At 44.0% G+C, this 16,259-nt stretch overlaps 1 protein-coding gene across 1 annotated transcript in view; it reads left to right on the forward strand.

Moving 5' to 3' along the window:
- zcchc14 (zinc finger, CCHC domain containing 14) overlaps positions 1-16,259 on the forward strand; it is a 149,356-nt gene that overhangs the window by 63,064 nt on the left and 70,033 nt on the right. Inside the window, exons 4-5 of the mRNA XM_078400866.1 lie at positions 3,877-3,948; positions 14,326-14,435. Coding sequence (XP_078256992.1) covers positions 3,877-3,948; positions 14,326-14,435 — 182 coding nt within the window. The remainder of the gene's footprint in view (positions 1-3,876; positions 3,949-14,325; positions 14,436-16,259) is intronic.

Genomic DNA, 16,259 nt, shown 5'->3' on the forward strand with positions numbered 1-16,259 from the left:
CAATGATGGAGTAACTCAGCGGATCATGCAGCATCTCGGGAGAGAAGGAATGGGTGACGTTTCGGAACCGAAACGTCACCCATTCCTTCTCTCCGAAATGCTGCATGACCCGCTGAGTTACTCCAGCATTGTGTGTCTACCTTCGATTTTAACCAGCATCTGCAGTTTTTTTCTGATGTATTACACCCTATTTATTTACCCAATCTGTTCCCCTCATGATTTTATAGGCCTCTATAAGATCACTCCTTCGCCTCCTGTGCTCCAAGGAATAAAATCATTGCTCAACCTCTCCCTTCGCGCTTATCTGCATTGCGCTTATCTGCATTGAACTCCATTAGCCATTCCTCAGCCCACTTGCCCAGCTGATCAAATGCCAACTATATTTTTTGATTTCCACTGTCTATGATACCACCCACTATAGTGTCATCTGCAAAGTTACTAATCATGCCTTGTACATTCTCATCCAAATCGTTGATACAAACCAAAAATAACCATGGGTCCAGCATTGATTCCAGAGGCACACTGCTCGTGACAGACCTCCAGTCCAAAAAACACCCTCTGCTTCCTTCCATGGAGCAGAATTTCAGAGTATCAAATTTGGTAGCTCTTCCTGGATCCCATGGTTCCAGATTCCTAAGCTTCCAGACCATCCTACCATGTGGAACATTATCAAAGGGTTTGCTGAGGTCCATGTAGACATGGTCTTCGGTTTTGCCCTCGTCAACCTTTATGGTTATCTATTGAAAAACCTCAATCAAATTTGCAAGACACGCTGCCACCTACAAAACCATGCTGACTATCCCCAATTGGCCCCTGTTTATCCAAATTCATATATATATTATCCCTCTAAATTCTCTCCAGTAACTTACCTACCACTAATGTTAGGCTCACTGGCATGCTATTCCTTGCAACTTTTCTTAAATAGAGGCACAACATTAGCCACCTCCCAGTCGGCCTGTACCTCGCCTGTGTCTAACGGTGATTTACATATCTCAGCCAGGGCTCCCGCAATTTCTTTTCTGGCTTCCCACAGTATTCTTGGATATACCTGATCAAGCCTGGAAGTATTATCCAACATCATGTGCCCCAGGCCATCCAGTACCTCCTTGACCATAATATACACTGTCCTCAAGACATCTCCATTAACTATCACAGGTTCCTTAGCCTTTATATTTTTCTCCATGGTAAAAACAGAGGGGAAATACTCATTGAGGACCTTGCCTATCTCGTGCGGTTCCACACTGAGATGACCGCTTTGATTTCTGACAGGTACTAATTTCTTCCTAGTTACCCTCTTGGCGTTAATATATTTATAAAATTACTTTGGATTCTCCTTAATATTATCTGCCAGAGCTATCTCTTGCCACTTTTTGCTCTCCTGATTTCCTTCTCATGTATGCTCCACAGTCTCCTAAACTCCTCCAGGGATACACTTGATCCCAGCTGCCTACACCGGACCCATGCCTCCTTTTTCCTGACCAGAGCCTCAATTTCTCTCGTCATCCAGGCTTCCTTACTCTCAGCTGCCTTGCCCTTCACTCTAACTGGAACATGCACACGTTGAACTCTTACTCTTTTAAAAACATCTCACTTTCCAGACATCCCTTTGCCTTCAGACATCCTACTCCACTTTAGCATGTTCCTATCTAATATTATCAAGGTTGGCCTTTTCCCAATTCAGAATTGTAACTTGTGAGCCTGCCCTGTCCCTATCCATAACTATTTTAAAGCTTATAGAACTGTGGTCGCTGGTCCCAAAAGGCTCGCCCACTGACACTGCAATGACTTGGCCTTCCCATTTTCCTAAGAGTAGGTAAAGCTTTGCCCTCTCCCTTGTAGGGCCCTTTACATATTGCCTATGGAAACTTTCCTAACTCATCTGACAAATTCCACCCCGTCTAAGCCTATGGCAATTCCAGTCTATATTAAGAAAGTTAAAATCCCCTTCTATGACAACACTATCAGTTGTGCAGCTGCCTGCAATCTTCCAGCATATTTGCTCTTCTAATTTCCGTTGACTTTTTGGGAGCTCCACCCATATAGCCTCACTGAACATACAATCAGTAATGTCATCTCAGACTACTGCTGTGACATGCTCCTTCAAACAACTCCGCCTCCTTTACCTCCGCCTTTGTCTTGCCTGTGGCATCTGTACCCTGGCATAGTAAGCTGCCAATCCTGTCCCTTAGCAAGGTTTCTGCAATGGCTATAATATCCCAGTCACACGTACCTATTAATGCTCTTCGTTCATCCACCTTACTCGTCAGGCCTATCGCATTGAAGTTAACGCATCTTAAACCAACAGTCATGCCAAGCTCCTGCCTATCCTGTCTACTAAACTTGCTTTTATCACCTTCCCTACCAACCTACTCTCACCTGCCTCAGTCCTGCATTGGATCCCATCTCCTGCTAATCTAGTTTAAGCCTTCCCGAGTAGCAGTCTCAAACCTACCCACCAGGGTATTGGTTCCCCTCCAGTTCAGGTGCGAACCGTCCTTCTTGTATAGGTCACCTCTGCCCCAGAAGAGGTGCCAATGGTCCAATGAAGCAGGGAGTCAGCAGAAAGACTTGGACGGGTTAGGAGAGTGGGCAAAGAAGTGGCAAATGGAATACAGCGTATCAAAGTGAACGGTCATGCACATTGGTAGCAGGAATAAAGGCATATACTTCTTTCTAAATGGGGAGAGGATTCAGAAATCGGAGGTTCAAAAGGACCTAGGACTGCTGGGGCAGGATTACCAAAAGGTTAATGTGCAGGTTGAGTCAGCAGGGAGGAAGGCAAATGCAATGCTAGCATTCTTTACGAGGGGACTAGAATATAAAACATGATGTAATGTTAAGGCTTTTTAAGGCGCTGGTAAGACAACATTTGGAGTATTGTGAGCAGTTTTGGGCCCCATATCTGAGGAACGATGTGCTGGCTTTGTAGAGTGTCCAGAGGAGGTTTACGTGAATGGTCTGAGGGATGATTGGGTTAACATATGAGGAACGTTTGAAGGTTCTGGGCCTGTACTCACTGGAGTTTAGAAGGATGAGGGGTGATCTCATTGAAACCTAGCGAATAATGAAAAGCCTAGATAGAGTGGAAGTGGAAAGGATGTTTCTAGTAATGAGAGAATCTAGAACCAGAATGTACCACCTCAGAATAAAAGGACATACAATTAGAATGGAGATGAGGAGAAATTTTCTTTAGCAGAGGGTGGTGAATCTGCGGAATTCGTTGCTACAGATGGCTGTGGAGGTCAAGACATTGGGTATTTTTAAAGCGGAGATTGATAGAGTATTGATTAGTAAGGGCGTCCAAAGTTATGGGAAGGAGGCAGGAGAATGAGAGGGAAAAATAGATCAGCCATGATTAATTAGCAGCTTAGACCTGATGGGCCAAATGGCCTAATTCTGCTCCTATGTTCTTATAATGTGTGAGCATTTTCATAACAGAAGTATACCTGTTCACAAGTTGAATTCCATTCACTCGTAGCAATGATAATAGGCTCCTCCTGAGGTGGCTTGACAGACCCATCTTCAGTGGTAACTACACCAGTTTATTCTAGAGAATCTTAGTCTTTATAGAGTATATAAGGATATTAATTGATTGCATTATGTTAGCCTATGTGCTCTGATAATTATTGTAGTTTGCAAGGTTGTGGAAATAGCAACATGTAAGACTAATGTTGATAAAATTAAATTCTGCGTATATGCTTTTTTGCTGTAGCATTAGTCTGCTGAAATAGGATTTGTGTGAATGTTTTAATATTATAATTTAGAAACCCTGTTAAGTACTGTTTTAGCATTCTCCCAAGTAAATGCAATTGATGACTTAATTGCTTTGAGGTTTTCAGTATAATAAAATGTACATTTTTAAATTTTGATTTCTAGGTACTGTGGTCAGATTCCTCAGTGACTTTTGTAACCAAGTCTAATCGGGAACTGAAAGAATTTCTTGCAAAGGTAAAAGAACCGAGAAATTAACGTGATTAGAAGACAAACTTTTGAAGGTTCAGAGGGAAAAATTAATTGTTTTTATCCTGTATTTGAAGACTGTTGCAGCAAATTTCTACTGTCAAAACACTTTCCAGATTTTCTAATCAAAGCCAATAACTTCCCTAGGAGGTGAAAAGGAATGGAAATATACTGTACTAATTATAAAATTCTTGAATTGATACATTTCTGCTAAAATATATGGGTTAGGATAAAATTCTAAAAGATGTGGGCTAGATTATTGGAATAGATTTCAATTGCATCAAATTCCCATTGTATTCTTATGTTGACAATACATATAACTTTAACCATTGGTCATAAGAAGATCTTTATCTTTTGGACTAATTTACCCTATATGCTTCACTTGGATTCTTAATTTTATCAACAAAAATTGTATTGCTTGTATTCAACTGAATCATCTTGAATTATAGACACAAAATGCTGGAGTAACTCAGCGGGACAGGCCGCATCTCTGGAGAGAAGGAATGGGTGATGTTTCGGGTCGAGACGTCACCCATTCCTTCTCTCCAGAGGTGCTGCCTGTCCCGCTGAGTTAATCCAACATTTTGTGTTCACCTTCGATTTAAACCAGCATCTGCAGTTCTTTCCTACATACCTTGAATTATAATCAGGTCGTATTGCCTGCAGAGGGAAAGTTATTGCTGAGAAAATGTGAAAGAAACTGCTCATTATTTATGTTTGGCACTGGGTGTGGCATGAGCTTTGTTTAGTTTAGTTTAGAGATACTGTGTGGAAACAGGCTCTTCAGCTCACCCAGTCCATGCCGACCAACGAACACCCGTACACTAGTTCTATCCTACACACTAGGGAAAATTTACAGAAGCCAACTAACCTACAAACTGCACTTCTTTGGGATGTGAGAGTTAAACTGGAACTCCGTGCAGACAGCACCTGTAGTCAGGATTGAACTCGGGACCTCTACCGCTGTGCAACTGTGCAGCCTTTGTATTTCTATTTGCTTTGTTTTTTGGTTGGATTTGTTGCAAAGTTAAGTAAGTTATTATTGAAATAGTCTCTGTGAAGCGACTGTACAAAACACGGGACAATCCTGTAAAACAAATGATCATTTGAAGTGAAAAACCACCTGTAAGGTTATGTAGGAGAGAAGGCATCAAATGGAATATTTAGTTTGGAGATGCAGCGTAGAAACAGGCTGTTCAGTCCACCAAGTCCACGCCTACCATTGATCACCCATACACTCCTCTTCTTAGGCCCCCTCGGTCATGGCTGACCTTGGGTGATGCATCCTAGTTGGCTGCTTGCTCCACACCTCGGCTAAAGCAGCGTCACTTGTGGCTGAAGAGACCAATGCGGGAGTGACAGTCTCTGTGGCAAAGGTCACATTTGTGTGTGGTCTCTGGTCTGTTGAAGTTGCTGCGCTCCTTTCTGCGTGCCCGCTTGTCTGCCGCTGCGTTCATCAGTTTCTCTTCCCTCGTTTTGAGATGTTGGTTCAGGGTACCTCTCCACCTCGTGCGGTCAGCTGCAAGGCTCTCCCAGGACTCCACATCGATGTCGAGCGCCTTCAAATCTCTCTTGCAGACTTCCTTGTAACATAGCTGGGGGCGGCCGATGGTTCTCCTCCCAGTTGTCAGCTCTCCATAGAGGATGTCTTTTGGAATACGGCCATCCTCCATGCGGTGGACATGGCCCAGCCATCGCAGCCTGCGCTGCCTGAGTAGAGTGTACATACTCGGAAGGCCAGCGCGAGACAGAATCTCGGCGTTGGACACTCTGTCTTGCCAGGATATGCCCAGGATTCGGCGGATGCTTCTAAGGTGGAAGGTGTTGAGTCTTCTCTCCAGTCTGGCATATGTAGTCCATGTCTCACTGCCGTACAGCGGCGTGCTGTTGACACAGGCGTTATGGACTGCTATCTTTACCTTCACTGTCAGCTTTGGATTGGTCCACACTCGAGTTGTGAGGCGAGCGAGAGTTGTAGCTGCCTTCCCGATCCTCTTGTCAATCTCTGTGTCCAAGGAGAGGTTGTCAGTGATGGTGGAGCCGAGGTACGTGAACTGATGGACGGCATCGAGTTCGTACTCGTCGATGGTGATGACAGGCGGTGCCTCTGTATCCTGTCCCAGGACGTTCGTCTTCTTCAGGCTGATGGTCACCCGAAGTCCTTGCAAGCCCGATAGAAGCGGTCCATCACTGACTGTAGTTCCTGCTGGGTGTGGGACACAACTGCTGTGTCATCGGCGAACAACATGTCTCTGATGAGAGCTTCACGTACTTTTGTCTTGGCTCGGAGGCGGGTGAGGTTGAAGAGCCTGCCGTCTAATCTAGTACGCAGGTAGATCCCCTCTGTTGCGGTGCTGAAGGCATGTTTCACGAGCAGAGCGAAGAAAATCCCAAAGACGCAGCCTTGTTTGACGCCACTGCGGATGTCGAAGGCCTCCGTGAAGCTGCCATTGAACTGCACTGTCCCCTTCGTGTTGATGTGGAAGGATTCTATCATGCTCTGCAGTTTTGGTGGGCAGCCGATCTTTGGGAGAGCCTAGAATAGGCCATCTCTGCTGAAGAAGTTGAACGCCTTGGTGAGGTCAATGAAAGCAATATACAGGGGCATCCCCGGTTTGCACTTCTCCTGGAGCTGGTGAAGGGAGAAGACCATGTCTACTGTTGACCTTCCAGCTCAGAAACTGCACTGTGACTCTGGGTAGACACGTTCTGCCAGCTTCTGCAGGCGGATCAAGATGACCCGAGCAAAGACCTTGCCATGTTGAGGAGGGAGATGCCTCTGTAGTTGTTGCATTCGCTTCTCTCGCTCTTGTTCTTGTAGAGGGTAATGATCGTGGCATCCCTCATGTCCTGCAGTACAGTTCCTTCTTGCACCCATACACTAGTTCTATGTTATCCCACTTTCGCATCCTACACACTACGGGCAATTTACTGAGGCCAATTAAACCGAGCACTGAGAAAACCCACACGGTCACAGGAAGAACGTACAAACTATGCACAGACAGTGCCCGTGGTCAGGTTCAAACCAGGTCTCTAGTGCGGTAAGGCCGCAGCTCCACGGCTGTGCCATTGTGCTACCCTACACAATATTAATCATATTAATCAATATTAGTACATTGGATTAATATTGGTGCACCGACCCAGAATGTTACAAGATCTATACTTGTACAGAAAAAAGAAACTATATATATTCAGCACTCAGTTAGTTTTAGGAAGTAGGAAATGCCTTAAGAATAACTTCTTCCTCTCTGGTGGATCTAATACAAACCAAAAATATTATTGTAATTCAGCTGTTATTAATTTGGTAAAGTCTTTGCAGCCTTGGACACCAGTTGGAACCAAGCTTTAAGAATTTGCAATGCATTTGTTGCTCACACCACAATGTGTTCGAAGCAGTAAGCTGAAAAAAAGGGGTACAAAAAGCTATTGGCCGTAGGTTGGGTTAGATTTATTATTGTCACAGTACTGAGGAAAGTTTTGTTTTGTGTGCTATTCAAACAGATCAGATATACCATGCATAAGTATAATCAGTTCAAATGAAATTACAATAGACAAAGCAAAGGGGAAGGTACAGAGTGCAGAATATAGTTCTCAGCCTATTGTAACTCAACAGTTCAATAGACAAAGTACAATGTCCTCAATGGAGTAGAGGCAAGGAGGAGCCAGCGCTGCCGTCGCAGCTGCGGCTTGCCTGCAGTCCGTCTGTCTTTTGTGTTTTTTGTTGTTTTTGTCTGAATTGTAGTTTAATATGATGTAGTGTTGTATGTTATGTTTTGGGGGGGGGGGGGGGTGGGAGGGAACGGGAACTGTAACATTCTCTCTCCAGAACGGAGACGTGACCTTTGTTCTGTGTCGTGTCTCCGTTCCCGTTGCGGCCTACCACCGGCCATTCACCTGGGAACACCTGGGGCTCTGGTTCGCAGAGCCCGCGGCCCGGACTCACCACCTGCGGCGCTGGCTGCCTGCGGATGCTGCGGGCGCGGCTGCGACTCGTCTCCGGAGGCTCCGGCGCGGGCCGTGTGGACGTCGGAAGCCCGCAGACCCCTGGGTGGGGGCCGACAACGGGAGCTCCGGCAACGGCAGAGGCAGCGTGTTCGCCCGCCCCGAATCGCGGGGCTTGGGTCGGCCCTTCGCGGACCTTTCACCGTCCGGCGCGGCCTGAAATAGGCCGTTGACCTTTCACCGCCCAGCGGGGGCTTCAATATCGGGAGCCCCGACCGCCCCGACTTGGCAATTCCAACAGCCTGACCGCGGGACAAGACGGCAGGGAAGAGAAAAAGACATTTTGGCCTTCCATCACAGTGAGGAGGGATTGGAGGAGACTCACTGTGATGGATGTTTCTTTTTGTTTGGTGTTAGTTGTGATTGTATGTGTTATTGCATTTTTATTGATTAATCTTATTGGTCTTATTGTTCAACTGCGGGTAATGTTTCATTTTACTACACATTTATGTGTATGTAACAAATAAACGACTATTGACTATTGACAAACAGTACCCTGGCTTATGGAAGAACAATTCAGAAGCCCAATAGCCCAGAAGCAGTTCCCGAGTCTGGTGGTGTGTGTTTTCAAGCTTCTGTATTTTTTGTCAGATGGGAGCGGGGAGCAGAAAGATTGACTAGGATGGGAGAAGTCTTTGAATATGACAGTACAGATGGAGGCAATGGTGGGATGTCTAGTCTGTGCGATGGATTGGGCTATATCTGCAACTCTCTGCAATTTCTTGCAGTCTTGGAAGAACTATTCCCAAACCAAGCAGTGAAACAACCTGATGTAAGAATCACTGGAGACATGCTGAATTACCTCAGTATCCTCAGGAAATAAAACATAGAACAGTACAGCAAGTAGACGGGCATTTCCGCCCACAATATTTGTGCCGAACATGATGCCAGGTTAAATTGATCTCATCTGTCTTTACATGATCCATATCCCTCCATTCCCTGCACTTCCATGTGCCTATCCAAAAGCCTCTTAAAGCCTCTATCGTATCTGCCTCCACCACCCCTGGCAATGAGTTCAAAGCTCTGTATAAACTTACTTGCCCCACCCATCTCCATTAAACTTTCCACCTCTCACATAGCTATTCCCTCTAGTATTGGACATTTCGACACTGGGAGAAAGATTAATGTGGTGGGAAAATTAATGGAAAAGATACTTAGGGACAATATATATAATTATTTGGATAATCAAGGCCTGATTAGAAACAGTCAACATGGATTTGTGCCTGGAAGGTCATGTTTGACTAATCTTCTTGAATTTTTTGAAGAGGTTACCAGGGAAATTGATAAGGGCAAGGCTGTGGATGTTGTCTGTATGGACTTCAGTAAGGCATTTGACAAGGTTCCACATGGAAGGTTGTTTAAGAAGGTTAAATCGTTGGGTATTAATAGTGAGGTTGCAAGATGGATTCAACAATGGCTGAATGGGAGATACCAGAGGGTAACGGTTGACAATTGTATGTCAGGCTGGAGGCCAGTGTCTAGTGGAGTGCCCCAAGGATCTGTGTTGGGTCCTCTGTTGTTTGTCATTTACATTAATGATCTGGATGATGGTGTGGCAAATTGGATTAGTAAATATGCAGATGATACTAAGATAGGTGGAGTAGTTGATAGTGAGGTAGATTTTCAAAGTCTACAGAGAGACTTGGGCCTTTTGGAAGGGTGGGCTGAAAGATGGCAGATGGAGTTTAATGCTGATAAGTGTGAGGTGCTGCATTTTGGTAGGACAAATCAAAATAGGACGTACAGGGTAAATGGTAGGGAATTGAGGAATGTAATGGAACAGAGGGATCTGGGAATAACTGCATTGTTCCCTGAAGGTGGAATCTCATGTGGATAGGGTGGTGAAGAAGGCGTTTGGTATGCTTGCCTTTATAAATCAGAGCATCGAGTATAGAAGTTGGGATGTAATGTTGAAATTGTACAGGGCATTGGTGAGGCCGAATCTGGAGTATGGTGTGCAGTTCTGGTCGCCAAATTATAGGAAGGATGTCGACAAAATGGAGAGGGTACAGAGGAGATTTACTAGAATGTTGCCTGGGTTTCAGCACTTAGGCTACAGAGAGAGGTTGAACAGGTTGGGTCTTTATTCTTTGGAGCGTAGAAGGTTGAGGGGGGACTTGATAGAGGTTTTTAAAATTTTGAGAGGGACGGACAGAGTTGACGTGGGTAAGCTTTTCCCTTTGAGAGTGGGGAAGATTCCAACACGGGGACATAGCTTCAGAATTGAGGGACAAAGGTTTAGGGGTAACATGAGGGGGAACTTCTTTACTCAGAGGGTTGTGGCTGTATGGAATGGGCTTCCGGTGGAAGTGGTGGAGGCAGGCTCGATTTTATTATTTAAGAGTAAATTGGATAGGTATATGGATAGGAGGGGATTGGAGGGTTATGGTCTGAGTGCAGGTAGATGAGACTAGGTCAGGGAGAATGGTCGGCGTGGACTGGTAGGGCCGGACAGGCCTGTTTCCATGCTGTAGTTGTTATATATATATATTCTGACTGTCTACCTTATCTATGGCTACAGGGATGTTTGTGGTCTGCCTTGCCTGTCACATCAATGTGGTCGGCCCACGATTGATCATTGGTAATATTAATGCTCTCAACCATTTGCACTTCTGTAACATCGGTTGTGATTGGGCAGGTACTCTACCATGCCTCCTAAAGTCAATAACTAGCTCAATAGACAATAGACAATAGGTGCAGGAGTAGGCCATTCGGCCCTTCGAACCAGCACCGACATTCAATGTAGTACCCCGTAGACATCCACAATCAGTACCCCGTTCCTGCCCTCTCCCCATACCCCCTGACTCCGCTATCATTAAGAGCTCTATCTAACTCTCTCTTGAAAGCATCCAGAGAATTGGCCACCACTGCCTTCTGAGGCAGAGAATTCCACAGATTTACAACTCTCTGAGTGAAAAAGGTTTTTCCTCATCTCCGTTCTAAATGGCCTACCCCTTATTCTTAAACTGTGGCTCCTGGTTCTGGACTCCTCCAACATTGGAAACATGTTTCCTGCCTCTAGCATGTCCTATCCCTTAATAATCTTATATGTTTCAATTAGATCCCCTCTCATCCTTCTAAATTCCAGTGTATACAAGCCCAGTCGCTCCAGTCTTTCAACATACGACAGTCCCGCCATTCCGGGAATTAACCTAGTGAACCTACGCTGCACTCCCTCAATAGCAAGAATGTCCTTTCTCAAATTTGGAGACCAAAACTGCACACAGTACACCAGGTGTGGTGTCACTAGGGCACTGTACAACTGCAGAAGTTACAACTGCAGAAGGACCTCTTTGCTCCTATACTCAACGTCTCTTGTCATGAAGGCCAACATGCCACTAGCTTTCTTCACTGCCTGCTGTACCTGCATGCTTCCTTTCAGTCACTGATGCAATAGGACACCCAGATCTCTTTGTACTTCCCCTTTTCCTAACTTGACACCATTCAAATATTAATCTGCCTTCCTGTTCTGACCACCAAAGTGGATAACCTCACATTTATCTAGTCACCTTCTTTCCCTAAATGTACTTATAAAATCTTTTGGGATTTTCCTTAATATTATCACCCCGTGCTCTCTCCTGCCCCCTTTTTTCCCCTCCTGATTTCCTTCTTTCTCCCCGATCTTATAGAGACATATAAAATTATAAAAGGACTGGACAAGCTAGATGCAGAAAAAATGTTCCCAATGTTGGGGGAGTCCAGAACCAGAGGCCACAGTCTTAGAATAAAGGGGAGGCCATTTAAAACTGAGGTGAGAAGGAACTTTTTCACCCAACGAGTTGTGAATTTGTGGAATTCTCTGCCACGGAGGGCAGTGGAGGCCAATTCACTGGAAGAATTTAAGAGAGAGTTAGATAGAGCTCTAGGGGCTAAGCTCTAGTTAGATAGAGCTCTAGGGGCTAGTGGAATCAGGGGATATGGGGAGAAGTTGGGCACAGGTTACTGATTGTGGATGATCAGCCATGATCACAATGAATGGCGGTGCTGGCTCAAAGGGCCGAATGGCTTCCTCCTGCACCCATCTTCTATGTTTCAATGTTTCGATACACCTCCAAGGATGCACTTGATCCCAGCTGCCTTTACATGTCCAATGCCTCCTCCTTTTTCCTGAACGAGCCTCAATTTCTCTTATCATCCAGGCTTCCTTATTCCCATCTGCCTACCCTTCACTCTAACAGGAACATGCAAGCCCTGAGCACTTGTCTCCACTGATTTAAAAACATTCCACTTTTCAGACGTTCCTTTGCATCCAAACAATCTGCTCCAATCAGCTTGAACAAGTTCCTGTCTAATAGCATCAAAGTTGCCCTTCCCCAACTTCAGAATTTTAACCCGTGGGTAACTGGTTAATCCATAACAATTTTAAAGCTAATAGAACGGTGGTCGTTGGTCCCAAAAGGCTTGTCCACAGACACTTCAGTCACTTGACCTTCCTGATTTCCTAAGAGTAGATCAAGCTTTGCCCTCTCCCTTGTAGGGCCCTTTACATATTGCCTAAGGAAACTTTTGTGAACACATTTGTCAATTTATTCATTCCTCTTATCCTTTCCATTCATTCTCCCCTCCTACTGAGATCCAAATACGGTTTCACTGCTTCACATTGCCTTTCATGAGATCCTCAGGATCTACAAGAGCACCGTAAACTTATCTATTATCATTCTGGCTCTGTTTAAGAAAAAAAGCTGCTCAGAATCCTAAAGCACAGGAAGAGACCATTCAACCCATCATGCCAGCTCTTCAATTAGTTTATCCAATTAATCTTAATTCCTTCATTAATCCCATAGCCATGTACTTTTTCTCTTGATATCTATTTTGTGAATTACTATTGTATCCACTTGAATGACCCTAGTACACCATAGTCCAAAATCTGTTGCATTTAAAAGCTTACAATTTTCCCTCTGCTTCTTTTGAATTTTCTCTTAAATCTACTAAAGAACCCTGATACAATTTAAATTGCATGCGTGTTTTAGCCTCTCATTGTAGATTTAAAATTACCTTACAACAAACAACTGAATGAATGAACTTTTCCAAAACATTGGTTTGGTTATAATCTGAGTATTGTGTCCAGTATTGTTTATTGTGTACCACATTTTTGTAAATATGTTAATTTTTTAGAAAGGGTGCAGAAGAGATTCTAGGGATGCCTTACTTCGGCTATGTGGATAGACTGGAGCAGCTGGAATTGTTCTCCTGCTAACAGAGGAGGCAGCAAGGGGATCTAATAGAGATATTTAACATTCTAAAGAGGACAAACATAGTAGATTTTGATTAATTATTCCCATTAACAAAAGGCTCAAGGACCAAAGGGACAATGAATGGGGTGATTGGCAAAACAACCAAAAGGAATGTGAGGAATAACTTTTATATAATTAATGGTGGAGGTATATTTAATTATAGTGTACAAAAGTGAGTTAGATAAATATCTGAAAAGAGAGATTTTGAGGGACAGACCAATTGATGATTCTCTAGTGTCTCTGCAAAAATAATCTAACTGTGATCCAGAATATGCAGTGGTGAAGAAGGTCTCACTGGTGCACTTTGCGAGTCGGGAGTGGGGTCGGAAGCCGGTGCTCTAAATGGCCGGGTTGACAGTGTGAGCCGGAGGGGTTGTTTCTATACTGTATCATTCCTGAGCCCACGTCCCCAATTGATCAAAATCCCACTGGAATTTTTGATAACCATCTTTCCTCTATACAACCACCCATTTTAGTGTCACCTCACACAAGTATAAACAATTGTGAGAGGCATCGATAGGGTAGGCAGTCAGAACCTTTTTCCCAGGGTGGAAATTCAAAAACCTGAGGACATCACTTTAAGCTCAGAGGGGTAAAGTTTAAAAGCGATGTTTGGGCCAAGTTTTTAAACACAGAAGGTGATGAGTGCCTGGAATGCACTGGTTGAAGCAGATACATTTAAAAGACTTAAATAGGCATATGGATAGGGAGAAATATGGGTTAATGGCAAGTAGATAAGTGGTGCAATCATGTTCAGCACACACACTGTAGGATGAAGAGCCTTTTCTTGTGCTGTACTGTTATCTGCCCAATGTTTATGCTGTACAGTTTCATGACTCTTTAACTCTAACCAGTAAGCCTGAAATTGGTATGCCATGAGGTATTTGAAGCTGTTTGTGTCCTTGCCAATGAAATTGGAGAAAAAAATGGAGCATTTGGAAATATCTTACTTGAATGGAAACCCTGAAATACGAGGCTTTTATACAACAAAACACTGATCTCTCTGCCTTTTTGGTCTTGTTTTTGTTCAGCGAACAATCTTTTTCAGGATACCAATATCAGAATAATCTATCCTATTATGTTTGAACAGGACCATATCATAAACACAAAATATCTTTTCATATTACAGCTTCCTCAAATGTTCCAGGATGAGAATTTGGAAAGTGTCATTCCCGAAATCAAGGACCTTGATTTTTGCACAGAAGAGAGAACATTTGCTGAACTGGAGCCATATCTCAGGTAAAAGTCTTAATTATGTGATCAGTTAGATATTTAAAAAATACAGGATATTATCCTGCAGAGATCTAAAGATTCTGGAATAAAAAACAAAAAAGGCTGTAATCACATCAGGCAGAATCTGTGGAATGAGAAAGAGTTCCGACACAGTCTTCAACCTGAAAAGTAAACTCTATATCTCATTCACAGTGTTTGTGCCGAAAATGATGTTAAACTGATCACATCTGCCTTTACGTGATCCATATCCCTCTATTCCCTGCACTTCCATGTGTCTATCTTAAATCCTCTTAAATGCCACTATTGTATCTGCCTCCACCACCACCCCTGGCAAAGCGTTCTACTCCCCCACTACCTTAGTCTATCAAATCTCCCCTCAACCTCCGATGTTCCAGAGAAAATATACCAAACTATCCAACCCCTCCCTGAGCTGAAACCCTCTAATCCAGGCAGCATTCTGGTAAACCTCCTCTGCACCCTCTCTAAAGCCACCAGATCTTTTCTATAATGGGACGACCAGAACTGCACGTAATACTCCAAATGCAACCTAACCAAAGTCCTGCATCAGGACTTCCTGACAAACTCAATGCCCCTGGCAATCAGGCAAGCATACCATATACCTTCTTTACCTCCCTATCTACTTGTGCTGCCATCTTCAGTGAGCTATGAACTTGGGCTCCAAGATCCCTCGGCACATCAATGCTGTTAAGGATCTTGCCATTAACTGTATACTCTCCCCTTATATTCAAACTCCCAAAGTGCAACACATCATTCTTGCTCGGGTTAAACTCCACCTGCCATTTCTTTGCCCATTTCTGCAGCTGATCTATATCCCGCAGCATCTTCTGACAGCCTTCCTCACTGTCGGCAACTCCTCCAGTTTGGTGTCATCATCAACTAATCTACATTTACGTCTAGGTCATTTATGTATATCACAAACAGCAGAGGTCCCAGCACAGATCCCTGCGGAACTCCGCTGGTCAGAGGCCAGAATATCTTCTTCCACCACAACCCTCTGTCTTCTATGAATAACTTGAATACATCCGAACAGGTCATCTTGAATCAAGATATTCATACAAGACAGAGGGTAATCTATGGGGTATACCATGGGGGACCTTATCAAATGCCTTATTAAAATCCATATGTACAACATCCACCGTCCTATCTTCATAAATCTCTTCCATAAAAATCCAATCATGTTCGTAAGATACGATCTCAGGCATAAAATCCATACTGTCTATTCCAAATTAGCCCAATCAGTTCCAAATAGGAGTAAATCCTTTCCTGAAGAATACTCTCCAGTAGTTTCCCTAGCATGGACATTTAAATGTTGTTAGTATACATGCCTCAACTACCTCCTCTGATGGCTCATTCTATATATGCACCTCTCTCTGAGTGAAAACGTAGTCCTTCAGTTTCCTTTTAAATCTTTCCCCTCTCACCTTCAACCTATGTCCTTTGGTTCTTGATTCACCTGTCAGCGCTGTCAATTTCCCTCATCATTTTACACACCTCTATAAGATAATTCCTTGGCCTCCTGCACTCCATCCTAGCTTGCCCAGGCCCTCGAGTCTGGGCAACATCCTCATAAATCTCTGCACTTTCCAGCTTAATGACATCCATCCTATGGCAGGGTGACCAAAATTGAACACAATACTTCAAATGCGGCCTCACCAACATCTTCTACAAGTGTAACATAACGTCCTAACTTTTATACTCAATAAAAAGGACACAAAGTGCTGGAGGAACACAGCGGGTCAGGCAGCATCTCTGGTGAAGATGGACAGGTGGTGTTTCTGGTCGGAACCCTTCCATACTCAATACTCAATG

Source organism: Rhinoraja longicauda, chromosome 6 (assembly GCF_053455715.1).
Source record: "Rhinoraja longicauda isolate Sanriku21f chromosome 6, sRhiLon1.1, whole genome shotgun sequence".
Taxonomy (NCBI): Eukaryota; Metazoa; Chordata; class Chondrichthyes; order Rajiformes; family Arhynchobatidae; genus Rhinoraja; species Rhinoraja longicauda.